Below are 24770 nucleotides of genomic sequence, written 5' to 3'. Positions count from 1 at the left end.
ACAAGGGCATAGTCGTTCATTGCGTAGGATTCTAGCCCATTGACCAGTCTCTACAGCAAGAAAGTGAGCTGAAAGGCGTAACCTAGCCTACATGGACAAAGAGATGAAACCCTGGAAGAGCATGGAGGCGTAAAAACTTTTTTATATGTGGCTGGGTTAAAGATCTGGGGATCAGGAGACTACAAGATGAATCCTGTATCGTTTATGCCCGAGTAAGGAGGCATTTTTGGACTCTTTGTACACGTCTTTGCGGTGGTTGCTAGGATGCTACGAGTTTTAGTATCGGGTATAAACAAACCACAGCCACTCGATTCCCAATCTTCCCTGCTCTTCTCTTCCAGCAAACAAGTTTTGTTTTATTAAAACAGAGAAAATGCAGTGAGAAGGTACATTCCAACATCTACGTACATAACACGAGGCCACAAATCTACATCATCACTCCAAGCATTTCGAGGAATTTTGTCCAGATCATAATCACTAATAAACTCTAATTTCCTCATATATCTATGCTTTGCTTCTTTCTGACTGAGATTATCCAAGTAATCCTGTCGTAAAGCTTTTTTAGCTGCTGTTTTCTTTGAACTACAGACGTCTGACATCTTCAGTATCGCTTGTCTTCAGTATGTAAATAAAGTTCGCTTGTCCCCCGGGACAAGGGTCGCAACAATTGATAACGTAAATGTGACGTCAGTGCAAGGGGTCTATTTGGGAATGTCTCCCATCTCATCTCATTATCTCTAGCCGCTTTATCCTGTTCTACAGGGTCGCAGGCAAGCTGGAGCCTATCCCAGCTGACTACGGGCGAGAGGCGGGGTACACCCTGGACAAGTCGCCAGGTCATCACAGGGCTGACACATAGACACAGACAACCATTCACACTCACATTCACACCTACGGTCAATTTAGAGTCACCAGTTAACCTAACCTGCATGTCTTTGGACTGTGGGGGAAACCGGAGCACCCGGAGGAAACCCACGCGGACACGGGGAGAACATGCAAACTCCGCACAGAAAGGCCCTCGCCAGCCACGGGGCTCGAACCCGGACCTTCTTGTGTGAGGCGACAGCGCTAACCACTACACCACTGTGCCGCCCTATTTGGGAATGTAATAAATTAATTAAAATGTATAACTTTTATAAGTAGGCTGAAGAGTTATTGGATCTTTAAATGATTTGGAGTTTTCATTTCAGTGTGAGAACATGAGAAAGAAGAAACCTTTATTCGTCACATGCACACTTCAATTCATCCTCTGCATTTAACCCATCTGAAGCAGTGAACACACACACACACACACAGAGCAGTGGGCGACCCAGAGTGCAGTCAGGGGTTCGGTACTTTGCTCAAGGGCACTTCACGTCAACCTAACTGCATGTCTTTGGATTGTGGGGGAAACCATGCAAACTCCATACAGAAAGGCCCTCACCAGCCGCTGGGTTCGAACCCGGAACTTTCTTGCTGTGAGGCAACCGTGCTAACCACTACACCACCATGCCGCCCACGAAAGGAAAGGTCATGTAAGTTTAATTCGAGAAACCTGATCCCACACAGCACATAAACATAAAACTTTAGGATAAAGATGTGGAACTAGAAAAAGAGCTCTTCCAGCTGTTTAGGGCGGAGCCTATTTCTGGGTCAGAAAAAATGTAAACAAAAGTCTGAAAAAGAAAGAATGGGAATATTCAATTGCATGAGAATACTGTGAATTTTAGTTTCTCTGTGGTGTCTTCACACTTCTAATGTTATTTCATGATTTGAAACATGTAAAAATAATTTCAAACAGCACCTTTAGGATCACCGACGCAAAAACAATCTGCATCTAAACACGTACGAAGCTCTTGTTCAGTTGTGTTTTGCTGCTCTGTCCAGAAACAGCACACATTTCTAATGCCTGTCAGCACAGCAGCTGCCACGGTAATATGTGAGAAATGTAACACTCATCCGGTGTGTGTGTGTGTGTGTGCACGCGCGCATGTGTGTGAGAGATATTTCCTATGCAGATGGAGCAATGTGGAAAGGTAGGTACATTATTTCCTAGCAGTGAGAGATTTATGCTTTATGCCTGACACACCTCTACACGGAGAGAGAGAATAAGAGAAAGAGAAAGATTAGGAAAGAGAAAAGATGGAGGTGAAATCTGTTCTTTAACTGGTTTTATGAACCAGCTGTTCAACTCACAAAAGCCAAAAGTCAGCGGTTTTATTCCGTCGATTACAGAATTATTTGCACCCTTCATAATAAAAGGCAAAAATGAGTATATCAAATAAATATCACAAAATTACTTACATTTGATATCCATATAATTGGAGTAACTACATCCCCATCCCCAATAAAAGTCAATATCAATGAGAGCTATTTTTAAATAATTGTATTTTCTTTCAGTTTTATAACGAAAAATTTTTGGCACCCCTAAACAGTGTCTAAAACATTGCAAAATTGTATTTTCTCTTAAAAATTTCTGTCAAAATTGACAAAAGCATATCACACATCACATCACATTATCTCTAGCCGCTTTATCCTTCTACAGGGTCGCAGGCAAGCTGGAGCCTATCCCAGCTGACTACGGGCGAAAGGCGGGGTACACCCTGGACAAGTCGCCAGGTCATCACAGGGCTGACACATAGACACAGACAACCATTCACACTCACACCTACGGTCAATTTAGAGTCACCAGTTATCCTAACCTGCATGTCTTTGGACTGTGGGGGAAACCGGAGCACCCGGAGGAAACCCACGCGGACGCGGGGAGAACATGCAAACTCCACACAGAAAGGCCCTCGCCGGCCACGGGGCTCGAACCCAGGACCTTCTTGCTGTGAGGTGACAGCGCTAACCACTACACCACCGTGCTGCCCTCAAAACCAACTGTACATGGTAAAATATTTGACATCAGTAAAGAATATTTAAAATATTTCTAAAAAATGTTTTCAAAGTATAACAAAAAATATTTATTTCCTCTCAAAATCTAATGTGGCAAAATTATTGACACCCAAAAATGATATAAAAATTGAAAGGATTTTTTTTAAAAGTTACTTAATAATGTATCAGAAAACAAATTAACAATATTGAGAATATTTGAAAACGCTGAGAAAAGGTTTTCACAGTATTCAATAATTCTATTTTCTCAAAACTTTATTTGGCAAAATTACTTACGCCACTAATAATTATTGGGCGGCACGGTGGTGTAGTGGTTAGCGCTGTTGCCTCACAGCAAGAAGGTCTGGGTTCGAGCCCCGTGGCCGGCGAGGGCCTTTCTGTGCGGAGTTTGCATGTTCTCCCCGTGTCCGCGTGGGTTTCCTCCGGGTGCTCCGGTTTCCCCCACAGTCCAAAGACATGCAGGTTAGGTTAACTGGTGACTCTAAATTGACCGTAGGTGTGAATGTGAGTGTGAATGGTTGTCTGTGTCTATGTGTCAGCCCTGTGATGACCTGGCGACTTGTCCAGGGTGTACCCCGCCTTTCACCCGTAGTCAGCTGGGATAGGGTCCAGCTTGCCTGCGACCCTGTAGAACAGGATAAAGCGGCTACAGATAATGAGATGAGATGGGACTAATACCGTAATTATTCAAAATATTGCAAAAAAAAAAGTTTAAAATGTTTTTAATAATTGTACTTGATCTAAACATTTGACACCCCTATATAAAATACTGACCAAAATTTTAAACATCTATAAATTTGAAAGTGTGACAAGATGTAGACAAACAAGCACATTCCATCCAGGAGGTTGTTATTCTATCATGGAAGGCCACTAAATACTTGTAATGGGTGCTGAAAATTTCAAAAAACCTGTGTTTTGCAGAAATTGCTTAGCACATATTTAAGCTTAAACGCGCACTGAGTGCATGTTATTCAATTGAAACATGTACACTCTCAGAAAATAAAGTGCATTATTGTACCTTTAGGGGAATAAGGGCTTGTCACTGAGGCAGTACCCTCTAAGGTACTTATTCGTACCACTGCTTGGGAACATATATGTACCTTTTTGTCCTTAAAAGGTACACATAGTTACCTTGACCATGGATTCTCCTTTTTGGGGAAGCCATGGCTAAATGGTTAGAGAAACAGCTTTGGGACCAAAAGGTCACTGGTTTGATTCCCTGAACCAGCAGGATTGGCTCAAGTGCCCTTGAGTAAGGCGCCTAACCCCCAGCTGCTCTGGCAAGAGTGGTGGTGTATTTTGTGTCTGATTTGCGAGAGGAAAAACTGATGATGTGATTATCAGTTTGGGCAAGAACCTGGCCATAACTAAAAGTTACCTTGAGGTCCAATAATGAGCCCTAGGGTGTACATCAGTGTAGACTGTACCCTGGAGGACAAAAATGGACTCCAACTGTCCCCTTATTTCTGACAGTGTATAGATAGTTTTCACTGACGTCACGACATTCCGGGGAATGCCCCCCAGCCGCCATCTTGCGGGGCAAATAAAACGGACCATCGCCACTACCGGCTACGTTATCTCGGACGAATTTATGAAGTTATATAGTCAGTTTTCTAAAATAAAGATCAATGTCGGCAAAATCAAGCAAACAAAAGTATATAGATACATTAGACGACATCTCACGACAACAGTATGCAGCCAAACTGGCCTTGATTGGGGGAATTGACCCCTACGAAGTGGACAAAGATGCATTTTCAAGTGACTATGCAGGGCTGCCAAAGCCTGAAACTACCAAAGCCTGCTCCAAAGCCTGAAACTGACTTCATCAAACTTTAAAGGCTGTCTGATATATACAACTTTATATATTCACAGCGCACCTTTTGTCGGATGCCGCCTTTTTCACGGCTGAATCGCACAGATCTGATTTTTTTTAGGGGGGTGTTGGAGTGTCTGATTATAATTTCAAAGTAAATTCTGTATTAAAATTACTAAATAAGCAAATCTGTTACAGTTCATGAAACAGGAAGTATAAGGATGAGAAAAAACAGTTTAAATCGCAAAGCTGCGCACATTTGCGCAGCCCGAGCGGTGTGCAGGACTGCGCAAATGTGCGCAGCTTTCCGATTTAAACTGTTTTTTTCTCATCCTTATACTTCCTGTTTCATGGAATGTAATGGATTTGCTTATTTAGTAATTTTAATACAGAGTTTACTTTGAAATTATAATCAGACACTCTAACACCCCCCTAAAAAAAAAAATCGGATCTGCGCGATTCAGGCGGCATCCGCCAAAAGGCGCGCTGTTTGCATCCCAAACACAAATTAAATCATACAGAATAGACCTAAAATGTTTTTCAAAAATGACCCTTGCGTGAGTGAAGTGACAAGTTTCAAATAGAAACGTGACAAACGAGCGATATTAAGTGTACATTACAATGTAAACGTACACTCAGCGGTTCCAGTTAGGCATTCTCCAGAGATTGTTCACATGATGTTTTGGTTTCCAAAAACAAACGTAAACACAATTGATTGTTTATTTAAACAACTTACCATTTATAAAATGATCGGAGCAGACTTTGCTGTGTTTGGAAGGCTGATAATCCTTGTGGTTGATTCTTGCAAGCCATAGATTTCTCCTTTGTATGCTGAGTTTGTTTGCTCGCCTTCGTGCTCTCATACAGTGGGAATTCCATAAAAGCTCTGCTTGACTTCATCATCTGACCTATTACGACAGCTGTGAATACAACAGGTGTGCACCATTGCTAGCTTTAAATAGCCTGCTTGGATTCTTTTGAAGACTGTACTTGCACGTTACAATGTGTGCTCAGTCACCCGTACGGTAAGCTTGACCCGCAAGATGGCCGCCACTAGGGAATCCCTGACTCTGTGACGTCATGTGAAAACTATCTATACTTACTTTTGCTCATTTTTGTGAAGGGTGCTAATACTTTTGGAGCTGACTGTAAATATGCATTTTTGATACAAGTGATTGTGTATATGGGTTGTTCTCTTTCCTAAAAGAATAGCTATGTTTTGTAATAGATGTGTGTGTGTGTGTGTGTGTGTGTGGGCTAAAGCGTAATAAGGGAGGGAAGTTTCAAATATGACCTGACCACAGCCCGAGTACACGGAGTCTGAGGCCATCCTGTCCAACCCCGCAGCACCGTTCAGAATCCAAACACAGCTCCAGCCTGATATGATTCTGTCCAACCTGTACCGCTGCCAACCGAAGACGAAATAAACCTTGACATTTTTGTGAAGTGTGTTCACTTGTTGCAACACCAGTCTACTGCCAGCCCTGCAACTGGTAGCTTATTCGAAATAAAAAATGCTCTTGGAAGCAAAGGTTCCTCAGTGGTTCATTCGACAGATAAAGGTTCCTAAAGAAAAAACAAAACCTGCAAAGAAACTTCATTACTACCGAAACCACTCACAGAGCAAACCAATGGAGTAAGTCTACTGAGGCTGATCAAAATGAAATATTTATCTCACTGCAAATCTAATTGCTTTTGGATCTATTCTGAGGTCAAACTGCATGCTGACCAACATGACAGGTGCGAAAACTAGTTCTGTGAGGATGCAAGGTTCATCTTACACATTGCAAGGTTTTCCAAGATGAGAATGTTATTGTGATATCTTTTCAGTGATAACCATGAGATTATGGACTGTTTCACAGTCAGGGTACCAAAGTGGATTATATAGAATGGATCAAGTATTACTGAAGTACAATAAGTACTTGTGAAGTGAGGATTAGCTCTGCATGAAGATTCATGAAGTCCTGGATTCGAGTATGACAAGCCTGGCTCTCACCATGAACCAGGTAACAACACGGTGCTGTTTGTATTCTAGCTACAAATTCTTGCCACCAGCAGCATTCAGCAGAAAATAAATTTCCCTCAAGAGCCTCATTTAGTTCACAAACCGTGCCAAAAAACTGAACTTGATTTTTTGATGGTAGTGACACAAACTTGTGTACCCTTACTGTGAAACACCCCTTATGGTGAGAAAAAGTTGAGATGAAGGTGAATCTAACTCATATCTTTCATTCTTTCTGAGACTGACATCAATTTGGATTTGTCATGACACAAATTTCTGACCATCCCAACCGCAAATTAGCCATTTGTTTGAATACATGCACATGCCAGCCTGACATACTATGTGAAATAACCCCATTTTTGATGTTTCAACCTTATTTGGTCTAGTTTGAATGGTTGCCAATCCTAATATTAATCCCTCTTACAACCCATGGACCGTGAGTTGGCCTAGTAGTTAGCGTGTTCACCTCTGGACTGGGAGATCGCGAGTTCTACTCACAGTTGGGTCATACCAAAGACCATCATAAAAATGGTATCTACTGCCATCTGGCAAGGCACGCTGGAATACAGATATGAGTAGGGAGGTCAAACTCTCACGGTTACCAGAGGACGATCCCTCCACTGTAACCCTAGCGAGAGGCCGAGGGCTATAAAAATACAGAAATGGAGATTGGTGCCACACCCATGCGCCTCAAAGAGCTGGTTAGTACTGGGACAGGAGACTGCCTGAGAAGAACAGATACTGGCATGGAAGGGACTTTGACTTGACTTGACTTGACTTAGAACCCATGAATAGTTTAGTTGGAACCTCATTTCATACTTGACGAATTATTGCCAACAAAGTTGACCACAAATGGGTACTAACAGGGTAACAAGAGTATATTTAATAGGGTAACTTGTTTGTCAAAAATATCCTCTCTGGCAATGTGGGCCTTATTAAAGTAAAAAAAAAGCAGTTCTTAGACAAGTAGCTTATGATTCTGAAAGTCCAGGTCCATATAAGTATTGGCACATAAGGTTATACTTATAAGCTTCTTAAAATGAGCTACAATGGTTACCAAAAAAAAAAAAAACGTTTGTCTGTCAAAAATTGTCCTCTCTGGAAAAAGAATTATGCTCTCATCAGTGTTGTAGTCGAGTCATTAAACCTCGAGTCCGAGTCCAGTCTCGAGTCTCCAGTGTTCAAGTCCAAGTCAAGTCAAAGTCATTAAAAAAATTTTCGAGTCGAGTCCACTATTGATCCGAGTCGGGTCCGAGAACAAGACTCCAACCGCACCATTTGACGGTGGCTGTTTTAGCCCCATTAAAATTAGTTTGTTCCTGAACATGACGTATGAACAGATGAATGTGCTTCTCTTTATCAGGGAGCGTGAGGTATTCTGTCGGAGATGGTTGGGAGATGGATATAAGTGCAGAAGGTGTGTTTATTAATACAAGTGAAGACGGTAAACAATCAAGAACGGCAGGCGAAATCGTAAAACAGTGAAACAGGCTATCGTAGACTCAGCAGAATCATAGACGAGAAACAGGAAATCAGGGATCAGAAGGAAATAAGGCTCGGTAACGTGTCAGTAATGCAACTCAATACTTCGCAAAGTAAGTGTGTTTTCACAGTTTTTATATCGGTGTCCTGATTGCGCCTTAATCCTGTGCAGGTGTGAGCTGTTTACGACGCGCGTGATGGTCTGCTGTCCGGAACGCGCCCGAGCGTCTATCTGATGCACGCACCAAAGCGCCCAGGTGTGACACTCTTGCACGAAATTAGTACAAAAATTAATGTAGATATACTCATCTCATCTTATTATCTCTAGCCGCTTTATCCTGTTCTACAGGGTCGCAGGCAAGCTGGAGCCTATCCCAGCTGACTATGGGCGAAAGGCGGGGTACACCCTGGACAAGTCGCCAGGTCATCACAGGGCTGACACATAGACACAGACAACCATTCACACTCACATTCACACCTACGCTCAATTTAGAGTCACCAGTTAACCTAACCTGCATGTCTTTGGACTGTGGGGGAAACCGGAGCACCCGGAGGAAACCCACGCGGACACGGGGAGAACATGCAAACTCCACACAGAAAGGCCCTCGCCGGCCACGGGGCTCGAACCCGGACCTTCTTGCTGTGAGGCGACAGCGCTAACCACTACACCATCGTGCCGCCCTGTAGATATACTGTAAATATAAATATTTTATGCCAAATTATTATGCCATGTTACAAAAAATAAAGAAAAAATCCGAGGCCTCGTCTCCAATTTACGAGTCCGAATGCAGTTAACGCACGTGTCCGAGTCATCAGCGCTCAAGTCCAAGTCAAGTCACAAGTCCTTAAAATTAGGGCACGAGTCAGACTCGAGTCCGAGTCCTGGATTCGATTATGACAAGCCTGGCTCTCACCATGAACCAGGTAACAACACGGTGCTGTTTGTATTCTAGCTACAAATTCTTGCCACCAGCAGCATTCAGCAGAAAATAAATTTCCCTCAAGGGCCTCATTTAGTTCACAAACCGTGCCAAAAAACTGAACTTGATTTTTTGATGGTACTGACACAAACTTGTGTACCCTGACTGTGAAACACCCCTTATGGTGAGAAAAAGTTGAGATGAAGGTGAATCTAACTCATATCTTTCATTCTTTCTGAGACTGACATCAATTTGGATTTGTCATGACACAAATTTCTGACGCTAAATGACTAAATGTTTGGTTTGGATTCCACTCCGTGTACTCCTAAGCTGGAGTTCTCATCAGAGTGCACTGTTTAAGCTGGATATTAACAGTTTATTCAGGATCTGCATTGATTTCATTCGGACTGAGTCAACCATATCTATCATCAGATCATTTGGAAATTAAAATGAGTCATTAATATCAGTTAAATTCACATAAATGTCCTCCATACTTACTTTCAAATCTGACTTTTACAGATTCATGCATTTGATCAGCATACCAGGCTTTTATTAGCCATAATACATTTCAGACAACCTTCTTCAACTGATACTAAAGTTCATTTTCAGCTTTCAGCTCATGCCTATTCGTCGAGTTCTTCCTTCGCACAAGGTCACCTTTTGTAGAAGTTTAATCATGTTGAACGCACCCGGAGTGTAGACTTAGGGGGTTCTTTCTGGGTGTGAAAAATACTTGAGAAGTGATCTTCAACCTGATGTGAAAGATATCTCAAGCTGCCTAGTGAGTGCTCTAGCTTTAGTGTGTGTGTTCAACTTCAACTTCTTATCCATCTGCTCTATAAGCGTAATTTACGTCTTCGCTCTAGAGTCACTTTGCATGTCATCGTACTCTAATTATACACACACACACGCACGCACGCGCTACTTTGAGAGCCCCTTCTTAGCCACTTCTCGTTTGACCCTCTTATCTGTCGAGTCAAAGAATTCTTGATCTCTCATTATGGAGCCCTGCTGCATTACAATCACCTTCATCTAAAGAGTTCAGAGACTGAGGCTCGTCTTTAAAAAGAGCTTTCTGTGCCTAAGGCTATTGAACGTTCTCTAATTACCCCAGGCTACGGTTCAGCCCACCTGAGGCGATCGTTCTTCTAAACAACCGCTGGTCACCACCCAGGCTTACCTCCTGGTAAAGGTCGCTCAGGTCACTGTAGTGGGCGTGGCGAGCGCAGCCTGCATACTGATTGGAGCAGCAGGAGTCAGGTGGCCACTCCATCTCCGTCATCTCGAGCCAATCGGTGAAATAGATCACGCCGCAGCATTTAAACTGAAACGCCGGACAGATTGATGATGGAGAAAAACATTAATTCCCATTAATTCCAGAGGTAACTTGATGCAATTGTATGAAGCAGACACACAACAAAATAATCACGAGAATACAAGTTAAAAAAAAAAATAATAATAATAATAAAAATCACAGGAGTCGATAACATCAAGTAGAAATACAAAGCGTACAAGACGGAAGATGTCATCACAATATCATCTACTTTCTTTTTAAAGCGAGACGGCCTTTCGATTTCATAAAATCGGTGAAATTTAGTTCCGTATGAAATTTGGTCATTGTGATATATGTTTATTTCTGTAATATCTAAAAATATCAGGCCATTCTGTGGCTGGGAAGTTATTTAATTTGAGGGGATTAAAGCAAATAATGTGCATGAAATCGCTCGCTTCGCGCAGTCAAGCAGACAGAGGAAGTCCGTGTGCGCATGCGCAGGTTCACCTTCTTCTTCTTTTGGGTTTTACGGCAGCTGGCATCCACAGTGTTGCATTACTGCCATCTACAGGTTTACCTTTGAGCGTGCACTGACAGTTCTGTCATTCTGTCGCTAAACGAACAGCTGATCACACCGAGGTGCTCGCAGACCGCCGATATTTATTAGTTTGGTCCTGCGTTTCCTTTCCTTCGTATATAACATAATGTCTTTTCTTCTCGCTTTCCGTTACTGTAGCCGGTCTTTCACATTTCATTCGCACACTCACGTCCTCCATTTTTCTTTCCTGTTTCAAATTTGTATCCCACAATGCCTTGCGCGAACGGGGAAAGCCCACCGCGTGATACATGACGTAGTATCTTGAATTGGGTCATGGTGAAGCAGGAAAAAATAGCGGAGAATTTCAGGCCACGTGGCTTTAAATTCATTAATTGTTCTCTTTAAAAAAAACTAATAAAATTAGAAGTCCGTGATTCGAATTCAGTAGCTTTCAGTCCACTAAACAAAAATAACTGGGTGTTGGGGGAAATTCTTTTTATGACCTACACTTGAAAAATCTGAAAGGCAGTCTAGCTTTAACTGTTTTCTCTTCTTATGAGGAAAAAAAAATCCAGCCCTTTTCAGGATTGTTTCTGGTTGATGTTTTAACTGTCTGAATTTCATTACATTTTCAAGTCTGGAACTCAGTTGCCTTTAAAAACCTTTCAGACTTTCTTAAGAACGAACGAACTAACTAACGAACTAACTAACTAACTAACTAACTAACTAACTAACTAACTAACTAACTAACTAACTAACTAACTGTCTATGTCTGTTTACACCTGCTATAACATAATCGATAACAGGATCTAAATTGTTTCACATTAAAGAACTGAATGCAATTTTTTTATGATCAAAATTCTATTTATCTCATTTTATTAAATATAGGAATGCATGTTTGATCGCTATTCTGTCACTGCTATAGCAAGTTAAGAGTGTTTGAAATATGCTCTGTAATATATCAGTCCATATGTCAAAGCAACGGCCGTAAACAAGATTCGTTGAGACCTGTGCAAGACATTGTAGGACGGAAGTAAAACGTACAGCGGAAATCAAAGTGACCAACATCTGCCAACGTTGTCAAAAGACGCGCACGCCCTCTTTCGAATGCTGACATAATCAAGCCGGAAGTTTTGTTTGTTTTGATAGCAATCAGGAAAGTTTGAAAAAAGTCGGCAGTAATCGTCATTTAAACTCGTTTTTGTGCAATACTTCGTTTGGAAAACAGTTTTCAAAATGGCGGCACTGACACCTGGCTGACACTTCATGTTTCGAAGTCTCGCACAAGTCTCGTGAAGATCGCACGGATAAGCGACGCCTGCCGTGGACCAAACAAACTAAATTCAACACGGCTAAAAACCGAATAGGCCGATAAGTATAATTGCGATTAGTTGCCAATACGAGTCACGATATAAGGTTACTAAAACCAAAAATGTAATTGAATAACATGTTAATTAAGAAGTAAAGCAAGTTTAAAAATGACTTCAGTTCCCCTTTAAGCCTAGGTCACAACCGGACGTATTATTTTTTGGCCGTGCGATTTTTGGCGTTTCCCAAATCGCTGCGGTTTTTTTGTTCGTGGAGAAAGACGCACGTTGGCCATAAGTTTGTCTTGCAACCTGAAAAAAACGTAAGCACCCGTAGAGTTTGTTTGACATGACAAAGATCCTCTGCGGCCGGTCTGCGGCCAGTCTACGGCTCGAAAATCAGCACGTCACATGCGCTCCCTCCGTGCGTTTCACGCGCGCCCTCTGTGCGTTTCTTGTGTTTTTTGCACGTACGGCCGGTTGTGACCGAGGCATTAAATGTAACCACACACTCACAAAAATGATAAGATGTGGTAACAGGAACAGTTTCACACCACCCCATCCTTGATTATTTTCCTACATGCTGTAGTGTTTTATTGCGTAATCTCAAATCAAATGCAATAAACAAAATAAACATGATTAAAATTAAGCCACGCCCACTGTTGTATAAACGCTGTACAGTACACTGGTATTTACTGGCACGAGACATTTACACACTGCATTACTGCGTCCTCACCTCAGTCTGAAAAGAGTTCCAGGCATGTGTTAGCCACTGGTAGCGCTGCAGGCCGTAATTAGGCATACGTGACTTCAGGCTGATCATATCGGACCTTTGCACTGATGGCTAAACACACACACAGATACAGAAGAAAAACAACATTTAAACAATGCATTCATTTCTACTACAAACTGTAGTTACTTTTGCTTCCCTGAAGGTTTTGTGGTATCCATGGTAACTGAAGCTGAAACTGAGGTCATGTTTCTGTTTACGGTGGTCACTGGTAATTCATAACCACAACTTCTTCCCTTGGAAAAAGTAGCATCTTTAAAAGGATGAATTACAACCAAATCTGAGATCCTGATATACAGTAATCTGTTTGGTAAAAGAAAAATAATTTCCCATTAAAATATTGTAAAAACATCACAATAACTATGACATATAGTACATGTAATACTACTACTATTACTACCACTACTACCTCTACTCTTACTATCACTATTACTGCTACTACCTCGACTGCTGTTTCCATGACTACTAATACTGCTAATACTACCACTGCGATTTCCAGTGCTGCTACTACTACTATTACTACATCTACTGCTATTATTACTACTAATAATAATATTACTAGTTCAGGAACTGGTAATAATAGTAGTATTGGGGAAGCCATGGCCTAATGGTTAGAAAAGCAGCTTTAGGACCAAAAGGTTGCTGGTTTGATTCCCTGAACCAGCAGGATTAGCTGAAGTGCCCTTGAGCAAGGCACTTAACCCCCAGCTATTCTGGCAAGAGTGGTGGTGTACCTTATGTCTGATTAGCTAAAGAAAAACTGATGATGTGATAATCAGTTTGGGCAAAACTTAACAAAAAACAAACTGCTATGACTACATCTGCTGCGATTTCCAGTACTACTATTACTAGTTTGGGAACTCGTAATAGTAGTAGTATTGGGGAAGCCATGGCCTAATGGTTAGAGAAGAAGCTTTGGGACCAAAAAGTTGCTGGTTTGATTCCCTAGACCTACAGAACTAGCTGAAGTGCCCTTGAGTAATGCAAGGCTGACACTTGCACGATTCCGTGGCACGCATTGGCACGACTCGAGTCGTGCCAGTGCGCAAACTAGTCGTAAACTGGCGTGAAGTGTGCGTAAACCCGTCGTGACTGCGTGCCATGTCGGGACGAGAATTTTGAAATGTTCAAAATTTTGGTCACGACAAAATTTCGCGACCGGGTCGTGAACTATGCGCAAACTGTTCGTGATCTCGTCGTGAACTCGTCAGGACGATGCGGGAGGATGCGTGCAAGTGCGTGGAAGTGCGCGCCATGCCACGACTGTCACGAACTGCCACGAATAGTTCACGAACAGCTCACGTCGAGTTCACGAGTAGTTCACGACATGTTCACGAATTGGTGCGCGTCGCAGCGTGGCCGTGCCTTCCCACTGACACGGTCACGCATTGATGGCACGAGCAGTTCACGACTAGTTTACACACTTCACGAACAGTTTGCGCATGGCTAGAGCAGCTGCCAGGTATAGGCATCTTCTCTTCTCTGCAATGATTGTGTCTCTGGTATTCAGCATGTTGTCTCTTCCACAGCCAATTCAAAAATGACCAGGGGTTGGGGAGGCCCCCTTTTTATATGGCGTGCCCAAGTCGGCACGACACCGTCCGAATTGCGCAAACTCGTCGTGCCAATGCGGGAAGTGCGTAAACTATGCGCAAACTATGTGTGAACTCGTCGTGCCAGTTCGTGAATGTGGACGGGCACGCATTCGTGAACTCGTCGTGAACTATGCGTGAACTAGTCGTGAACAGTGCGGGAGCCTCCCAGTTCGTGCCCCAAAATGGCACGACTTGCCACGACAAAATCGTGGCCAAAAGTCGTGCAAATGTCAGCCTTGCATAAGGCACCTAACCCCCAACTGCTCCAACAAGAGTGGTGGTGTACCTTGTGTCTGATTAGCCAAAGAAAAAATGATGTGATTCTGATTATCAGTTTGGGCAGTGCCCGGCCAAAACTAACAACCAAAAAAAACTACACAGCAAGTTCCTCAGTGTTGAATTAACACTTTCAGAGTTAATTTGTGTCCAGTTGGACCTATATAAACACTCTGGGTGTTAATTCAACACTGGGGATTTTGCTGTGTACTATTATTACATCTACTGCTATTTCCAGTACTACTATCACTATGTAATACTTTTGAGGCTCATGGGAAATGAGGAACTGGGAGACAGGTTTGTGCACACAATATGCGTTTATTCACTGTTTTACTTTAAGCTTCGGTCACAACCGGCCGTACGTGCTCCTACGGCCGGTCTACGTGCAAAAAACGCAAGAAACGCATGGAGGGTGTGCGTGAAACGCACGGAGGGCGCGCGTGTGACGTGCTGATTTTCGAGCCGTAGACCGGCCGCAGAGGTTCTTTGTCATGTCAAACAAACTCTACGGGCGCTTAAGTTTTTTTCAGGTTGCAAGACAAACTTACGGCCAACGTGCGTCTTTCTCCATGAACAAAAAAAATGCAGTGATTTGGGAAACACCAAAAATCGCACGGCCAAAAAATCGTACGTCCGGTTGTGACCTAGGCTTAGCTTTTTTAGTGACTTTAATTAATCATACACACACAGAAGGCTGGGTTTCTCTACTCTCTCTCTCTCTGTTTGGTTACTGGCTTCCCCTTTGCAAGAACACAAGAGACACATAAATATAATGCTAGTAATGAGACACAGGTGAAACTCATGATGTGTTATCTACTGGTTCTACCTGACTCCTTGACTACGCTCCCACTGCCACATACTACTACTAGCTCACATCCCAAATATTCCAATCTTTCAGTTAGCATTGATGGTGTGCCTGCTAAGCCCGCAACAGTGGTCAAACATCTTGGCATACTATTTGACCCAGATCTCAATTTTGACTCGCATATGAAAATAAGAGTGCTCTGAGAGCACTATATCCCCCGCTGGTAACTATGCCATAATTCTGGTAAAATGTGACTGAACTGAACGAAATTACAATATGCATATTACCGACATATAACAAAGAATCCTGCCAAGTTTCGTGAAATTCTTCCAAAAATTGTGAGAGGAGTTGATTTCAGAAGGTGAGTACCCTTCCCGGGATGGACGGACGGACGGATGGACATCGCCACGACATAATCCCTCTTCAGGCCTTTCAGCCAGAAGGGGATAATAAAAATTGTGAGTGAAGTTGAGTTGAGAAAGCAAGCACACCTTGATGAAATTGCCAAAGTACAAGTTGTTAATAATCAAGGGCATAACTCTGTTAAAATCTGCCCAAATTAAACGAAATTTTAATGTGTGTATAACTGTCATATAACAAAACCTTTTGCCAAGTTTGGTGAAATTCCTCCACAAATTGTGAGAGGAGTTGATTTCAGAAGAACGTACACCCTCATGAAATTGTCAAAATTTCCACAAACAAAATTAAATCACAATATGCGTATTACCATCATACAGCAAGGCCTTTTGCCAAGCTTCGAGAAATTCATCCAAAAATTGCGAGAGGAGTTGATGTCAGAAAGCAAGCACACCTTCGTGAAATTGTGAAAGTACAAGGTTGTTAATCAAGGGCCACAACTTTGGTAAAATGCGACCGAATTTAACAAAATAACAATAGGCGTACTACTGACATATAACAAAGCCTTTTGTCAAGTTTGGTGAAATTCCTCCAAAAATTGTGAGAGGAGTTGATTTCAGAAGGAAAACGCGCTCTCATGAAATTGTAAATTATAATTTTGTTAATCAAGGGCTGTAACTCTGGTAAAATGTGACCAAATTTAATGCAATTACAATCTGCGTATTACCGACATATAACAAAGAATCCTGCCAAGTTTCGTAAAATTCCTCCAAAAATTGTGAGAGGAGTTGATTTCAGAAGGTGAGCACCCTTCCCAGGACGGACGGATGAACGGACGGACGGATGGATGGATGGACGGACGGACATCGCCATGACATAATCCCCCTTCGGGCCTTTCAGCCAGCGGGGGATAAAAAATGCCTCATCAAGATTGCTTTCTTTCACCTCCCTAAAGCCTCGGTCACAACCGGCCGTACGCGCTCCTACGGCCGGTCTACATGCAAAAAACGCAAGAAACGCACGGAGGGCGCGCGTGTGACGTGCTGATTTTCAAGCCGTAGACTGACCGCAGACCGGCCGCAGAGGTTCTTTGTCATGTCAAACAAACTCTACGGGCGCTTACGTTTTTTTCAGGTTGCAAGACAAACTTACGGCCAACGTGCGTCTTTCTCCACGAACAAAAAAAAAACGCAGCGATTTGGGAAACGCCAAAAATCGCACGGCCAAAAAATCGTACGTCCGGTTGTGACCTAGGCTTACCACTGCACGCCTTCACTCATTCCTGTCTAATAATGATGCACAAACTCTGGTTCCCGCTTTCATTATGTCTTGTATTGATTACTGCAACTCTGTCTTCATTGTCCTCCCTGCAAAGTCCCTTCAAAAATTACAGTCCATTCAAAACTCAGCAGCCAGAGTTCTCACTCATACAAAACACACGATCCATATTACCCCCATCCTCTCGCAGCTGCACTGGTTACCGGTCCTGTCCCAAATAAAACTCAAAATACTGCTTCTCACCTTTAAAGCTCGACAGAACCTAACACCTCAGTGAACTTCCTGACCCCCTACTCTCCCTCTCATTCTCTCAGGTCCTCTTCCTGCAACTAGCTTACTGTCTTACGCACCAGATTATCCACCTTGGGGCGCAGATCCTTCAGCACCATGGCCGGCCCCCAAGCTTGGGAATTCCGTCCCTCAATCTCTCCGTGACTCCTCTTCTTTCTCAAAGTTCAAATCTGATTTAAAGACATTTCTTTTCCTTGAATACTTATCTTCTTCTTCTTCTGTTTAGTCTAGAATTTTTTCTCCCTGTAAAGTGACCTTGGGTCTGTGAAAGACACTATATAAATTATTATTATTATTATTATGGGCGGCACAGTGGTGTAGTGGTTAGCGCTGTCGCCTCACAGCAAGAAGGTCCTGGGTTCGAGCCCCGGGGCCGGCGAGGGCCTTTCTGTGTGGAGTTTGCATGTTCTCCCCGTGTCTGCGTGGGTTTCCTCCGGGTGCTCCGGTTTCCCCCACAGTCCAAAGACATGCAGGTTAGGTTAACTGGTGACTCTAAATTGACCGTAGGTGTGAATGTGAGTGTGAATGGTTGTCTGTGTCTATGTGTCAGCCCTGTGATGACCTGGCGACTTGTCCAGGGTGTACCCCGCCTTTCGCCCGTAGTCAGCTGGGATAGGATCCAGCTTGCCTGCGACCCTGTAGAAGGATAAAGCGGCTAGAGATAATGAGAATGAGAGAATGAGATTATTATTATTATTATTATCTCATCCAGCCGACAGGGTGATGAGTTTGTCATCATGTGTTGTCCGGCGTCGTCCACATTTCACAAAAATCGCTTCTTCTCTCTCAATTCTTCACCGATTTTTATTCTTTTTGGCAGGAAGGTAGGTCTGCCTGGGGTGCATATGGCTTCTACCCAAATTTGCATAATTGCAATTAATAATGAAGATATGGAGTAATTAAGCCTTAACGAGCAGTTTCTATACAAATCGCTGCTTCTTCTCCCTCAGTTCTTCACCGATTTTGATTCTTTTTGGCAGGAACGTACTGTAGGGGTACCTAGGGTGCATATAAGGCTACTATCACACTGTCTCGTATCTTGCCACGTAAGTGGCGTGTGGGTCAAAGACCAAGAAACGAGGCGCATTTTGTCCAAAATTAAAGTCCTATGACGTACACGGCGTATGTGTGGCGTTTCTGTGGCGTGCCGTATCTGGGGTTTATATGGGGTTCAAAGGACGTAAAGTTATGGCGTACTGAGGTGTATGCGTGGCGTATGATGTGTTGCTGCAGCGTAACCATTTTGTTGCTTTCACTGCTGTGGCATTTCGTTCTTACGTGTGACGTTGCTGTTGCGTACCTGCGGCGTTCACAAGTGGGTATAAAAGGTGGCCCCACGCTGCGTTCATTGTCATTTGTTACAGTCAAGAAAGCATCATGTTTGCAAAGAAGTCAGGACACAAGAAGGGCAAGGGAAGATGGAAGACATCAGCCGCATCCATCCACCCAGCCCCGGAACCACCTTCATCAGACACATGTTAACTAAAGCATTCGCATGGCATAATAGATGTTCGAGCAACATTCCCGCTGCATCACTGCTGCGTAGCTTTCATTTTTACGGCGTACACATGACGTATGTGTGACGTGAAGGAAGGGGTACCTAGGGTGCATATAACTTCTACGCAGATTTGCTTAATTACAATTATTAATGAAGTTATGGACTAATTAAGCCTTAATGAGCAGTTCAACAAAAATCGCTTCTTCTCGTTCAATTCCTTGCCATTTTGGAATCTTTCTGGTAAACAGGTCACTATTCCAAGGGTGTATATTGCTTCCATATATAACTTGTATATAGTTTATATAGTGTGCAACATTTAGTGCGCAAAGTGATCCACTTTAGATCGTTCCTTCTGGACTAGATGGCACCAGAGTGAGCTACGCCATCATTGACGGTCTCGGGATTACTCCTACTACTACTATTACTACTATTACTGTTTCATCTATTACTCCCACCACTCCTGTTAATACCATGACTAATAATACTATTACTATGACTAATACAACTATTTCTACTGCTGCTACTACAACCCCGATTCCAAAAAAGTTGGGACAAAGTACAAATTGTAAATAAAAACAGAATGCAATAATTTACAAATCTCAAAAACTGATATTGTATTCACAATAGAACATAGACAACATATCAAATGTCAAAAGTGAGACATTTTGAAATTTCATGCCAAATATTGGCTCATTTGAAATTTCATGACAGCAACACATCTCAAAAAAGTTGGGACAGGGGCAATAAGAGGCTGGAAAAGTTAAAGGTACAAAAAAGGAACAGCTGGAGGACCAAATTGCAACTCATTAGGTCAATTGGCAATAGGCCATTAACATGACTGGGTATAAAAAGAGCATCTTGGAGTGGCAGCGGCTCTCAGAAGTAAAGATGGGAAGAGGATCACCAATCCCCCTAATTCTGCGCCGACAAATAGTGGAGCAATATCAGAAAGGAGTTCGACAGTGTAAAATTGCAAAGAGTTTGAACATATCATCATCTACAGTGCATAATATCATCAAAAGATTCAGAGAATCTGGAAGAATCTCTGTGCGTAAGGGTCAAGGCCGGAAACCATACTGGGTGCCCGTGATCTTCGGGCCCTTAGACGGCACTGCATCACATACAGGCATGCTTCTGTATTGGAAATCACAAAATGGGCTCAGGAATATTTCCAGAGAACATGATCTGTGAACACAATTCGCCGTGCCATCCGCCGTTGCCAGCTAAAACTCTATAGTTCAAAGAAGAAGCCGTATCTAAACATGATCCAGAAGCGCAGATGTCTTCTCTGGGCCAAGGCTCATTTAAAATGGACTGTGGCAAAGTGGAAAACTGTTCTGTGGTCAGATGAATCAAAATTTGGAGTTCTTTATGGAAATCAGGGACGCCGCGTCATTCAGATTAAAGAGGAGAAGGACGACCCGAGTTGTTATCAGCGCTCAGTTCAGAAGCCTGCATCTCTGATGGTATGGGGTTGCATTAGTGCGTGTGGCATGGGCAGCTTACACATCTGGAAAGACACCATCAATGCTGAAAGGTATATCCAGGTTCTAGAGCAACATATGCTCCCATCCAGACGACGTCTCTTTCAGGGAAGACCTTGCATTTTCCAACATGACAATGCCAAACCACATACTGCATCAATTACAGCATCATGGCTGCGTAGAGGAAGGGTCCGGGTACTGAACTGGCCAGCCTGCAGTCCAGATCTTTCACCCATAGAAAACATTTGGCGCATCATAAAATGGAAGATACGACAAAAAAGACCTAAGACAGTTGAGCAACTAGAATCCTACATTAGACAAGAATGGGTTAACATTCCTATCCCTAAACTTGAGCAACTTGTCTCCTCAGTCCCCAGACGTTTACAGACTGTTGTAAAGAGAAAAGGGGATGTCTCACAGTGGTAAACATGGCCTTGTCCCAACTTTTTTGAGATGTGTTGTTGTCATGAAATTTAAAATCACCTAATTTTTCTCTTTAAATGATACATTTTCTCAGTTTAAACATTTGATATGTCATCTATGTTCTATTCTGAATAAAATATGGAATTTTGAAACTTCCACATCATTGCATTCCGTTTTTATTTACAATTTGTACTTTGTCCTAACTTTTTTGGAATCGGGGTTGTATTACTAGCACTGCTACTCCTCAGTATTTCACAGCCTCGCTGCTTTGTTCTCAACGAACTACGCAAATATTCCAACTTTTTTAGGACTCGTTTTGCAGTGCTGCTCTTATTTATCACAATAAATCTGCACAACACAAACACAGTGGAAATGATCCATGACAGTAAGTGCCTTTCCACAAACACTGATTGACTATCTGTCTCAATATCTGCCCTGATAATTGATTTTAGAGTATAAAAAAAAAAAAGTCTTCTGTTTTGGGAAATGTGCTGTAATTCTTATCTGTCGTAATCACGCATATTTTACAGATGTTGTAGATAGATATCAGTTTGAAAGATGTCGAAGTATTCCTCGTAGTCCTGGTTAGGAAAGAAATCAGTATTATTTGTTATGTAAATTAAAAACGAGGCTTGGGAGAGCTGTGAGAATTTTCACTGTTGGAAAGACATTTATTTGGCCTGCAGTGTGATGATATATCAGCATGGTCCAGCGTAATTTCCACTAATTCCTCAAGTTTATGGCATGATATTAATTCACATGAGGCGGCTGAAACATCAGTACGCTCCATATTTCGCAGATGAATGTCTCTCTCATGAGCACTTTATTGAGCAGCACTGCTGTAAAACATCCCACGCTTAAACACCTGATTCTGGCAGACTGCTGGAGCGAGACACCCTGCCTCAGGCACCCTTCACATGCTCGGGAAACCTTGTTTTGCTTCTTTCACCCTGACTGGCAGAGTACCCACACTGCACCTGGGGCAGGTGTGTGTCAGAGAGCAGAGTCTGATAGCGGAAACGCAGCAAACGGGATTTACTGACTGCCACATGGTGATGTGGAGAAAAGGACAGGAGGGACAATAGGGATAATGTTGCAGGGCCAGGTGCAGAGGCGTAGGTTCTTAGTGAGTGGCCACACACACACACTAGGTCAGTTTCGGTCACACCTGCACTATGGTACATATCAAAACCATTCAAGGGTTTTTCGATTGCTGATAAGATCCTGCCTGTAGAGTGTGTGTGTGCTTGTGTGTGTCCCTACAGGTTAGACTTATCTCTGATCCACTCAATCTAACAGCAGCAGATGCTACCAGCAACCACATTTTCTCCCTTTTTCCTTACAAGCTCATTTCAATAACAACCTTAGTATCACTCTCTCTCTCTCTCTCTCTCTCTCTCTCTGGCCACTTAAATAAGAACTTGTTCTTGATTCTAAGATCCCTGTTCTTGGCTGCAGGACTGGAACCCAATGTGTTCTTGTGCTGTTGTATGCTTAGATGTTTTTCTGCTCACCACGGTTGTAAAGAGTCGCTATGAGTTGCTATATCCTTCCTGGCAAAAAAGCTCAAACCAATCTGTCCATTTCCCTCTGACCTCTCTTATCAACCAGGCGTTTGTTTTCACCCACAGAACTGTCGCTCACTCACTCACTCACTCACTCACTCAGTGTTTTTTGTTTTTCGCACCATCCTGTGTAAACTCTAGAGACTGTTGTGTGTGAAAACCCCGGGAGATCAGCAGTTTCTGAAATACTCAAATAAATCAGTCCGTCTGGCTCAAACCAACACCGATTCCACAGTCAGTGCGTTTACATGCACATAGAGAGAATCGAATTTCTGCCGTTGCTCGACTGAAATCGAAGTTCAAAATGCCATGTATACACCTTAATTCGGCTGAAATTGAACCGAACTTGATTTCTCGGAATCGAGCTACACGACCTAGATTATGCGATTTCTGCCGAGCTACTTAGTGCATGTAAACCCTATTGAGCTACGTATTCGAGCTACTTACTTCAGCGCTGCCCCTTCCGGAAGTGACGAGTGACGAGACCACAAGCAGGAAACACAACAGCCTCGGTCGGCATGACAACGAATCATGACAACGGCATGAATCTTTTCTTTTTGTGGCATTGTTTGCACTGTTAAAATTTAGCTCACTTACTGTATCACCAAATACATCTGTACAGCTGTTGCATAGCTGTGAATTGTGTACATAAACAAGCCATTGTATTTGTGTGTGTGTGTATATGTCCAACATCTGAAGAATGTCAATAAAAACAAAACAATTGAACTTTTTGTGTGTTTATTAAGACATAAGTTAAATTGTAAGCAAAAAAAATATTTTTTGTAAGCAAAAAATGGACTTTAGAAAAATATACAATTGTGCAAAATAAGTTGTCTTACAAAACAGTGGTCTGCGCAGGACAGTTTGTAGCCATACAGTCTGTTAGAGCAAGCCTAACAGCTTGAGCACGGAACTTGTGAACACGGAACTGCCAGTGTTGCCAGACTGGGCGGTTTTAAGTGCATTTTGGCGGCTTTTAACATGTTTTGGGCTGGAAAACGTCAGCAGTATCTGGCAACACTGCTGATAACTTTGTTTATACTCTTGAATAGCTCTTCTTCATGACGACAACCGGAAGTGTACCAACACGACGGGGCGTGTAGCGCCACCTGTGGCTCGGGTGCGCAATGTGCCTCACGCAATAGCTCGATTTCCTTGTGTGCATGTAGGATTGGATTTCTCTGGCACCCCTGCTGGGACCCTTAGCTTGATTACCGACAGTAGCTCGATTTGGATGTGCATGTAAACGCACTGACTGAAAGAAAGTCACACTTTGAGATCACAATTTTTCCCATTCTGATCTTTGAAGAAGTGAACATTAACTGAAGCTCTTGATGTGTATGGGTGTACCTAATAAAGTGGTCTGTGTGTGTGTTGTAATAATAATAGTCACTTCTTGTCTTTGTAAGGCTTTAGTGTCCTTTGAACAGCTTTTGTTTCACCTTGGTTGCAATTTTCAGGTCTAGTGAGTCAGAGCAACAAAAAAAAACCTTTTTGGCTAAGTTGGGAAAATATATATAACACACACACAAGCCACTTTATGAGGTACACCCATACACATCAAGAGCTTCGGTTAATGTTCACTTCTTCAAACATCAGAATGGGAAAAATTGTGATCTCAAAAGGGGTGTTCACACGGCAACTTTTAGCACCAGGGCTGCCCCGGTAGAGCGTTCACACGGTACAAAGTTATACCGGTGTCGCCCCTGAAAGCTGCTTAAACCGGTGCAAATCTAACCCTGCTCGGGAGGTGGTTTAAGAAATTTACTCCGGAGTAAATGCTAGTTTACGGGGCAGCACCGATATAAAATGGGACGTCTGAACGCTACAGGGGTAGACTCGCTACGCGTGAGGAGAGTTGATTACATACGGGCATTGCATAATTTGCATCCTGGTATTTTGCGCTTCCAAAATGGCGAATATCAACAACAACAGAACTGCGTGTCTTCCAGTGTTGCCAGATTGGGCGGTTTAGGCGGATTTGAACATATTTTGGGCTGGAAAACTTCAGCAGTATCTGGCAACACTGGTGTCTTCATCCACGTTGTTTTCCCGGCGCTTGGTGATGCCATGACAACCGGGAAAAGGAAGTACATTTTCAAGCATGCGCATATTTAATTTCAGCATTATTACTATCGTATAGCACGGTCGCAAAAATTGCCGTGTGAACGCAAGTGGGGCTGCACCGGTGCTAACACG

General features: G+C 42.8%; 1 protein-coding gene across 2 annotated transcripts in view; it reads right to left on the bottom strand.

Annotated features, from left to right (window-relative positions):
• Positions 1-24770, bottom strand: part of tspan12 (tetraspanin 12) — a 77480-nt gene that overhangs the window by 5121 nt on the left and 47589 nt on the right. For both annotated transcript variants that reach the window (XM_060903686.1, XM_060903687.1), the window contains exons 5-6: positions 12946-13053; positions 10272-10415 (exon numbers count right to left, since the gene is read on the bottom strand). In XM_060903686.1, the coding sequence (XP_060759669.1) occupies positions 10272-10415; positions 12946-13053 (252 nt within the window). The remainder of the gene's footprint in view (positions 1-10271; positions 10416-12945; positions 13054-24770) is intronic.

Source organism: Neoarius graeffei, chromosome 21 (genome assembly GCF_027579695.1).
Source record: "Neoarius graeffei isolate fNeoGra1 chromosome 21, fNeoGra1.pri, whole genome shotgun sequence".
Lineage (NCBI taxonomy): Eukaryota > Metazoa > Chordata > Actinopteri > Siluriformes > Ariidae > Neoarius > Neoarius graeffei.
The sequence above is the reverse complement of the archived record's forward strand: the minus strand, read 5'-3'. Positions and strand labels throughout refer to the sequence as shown.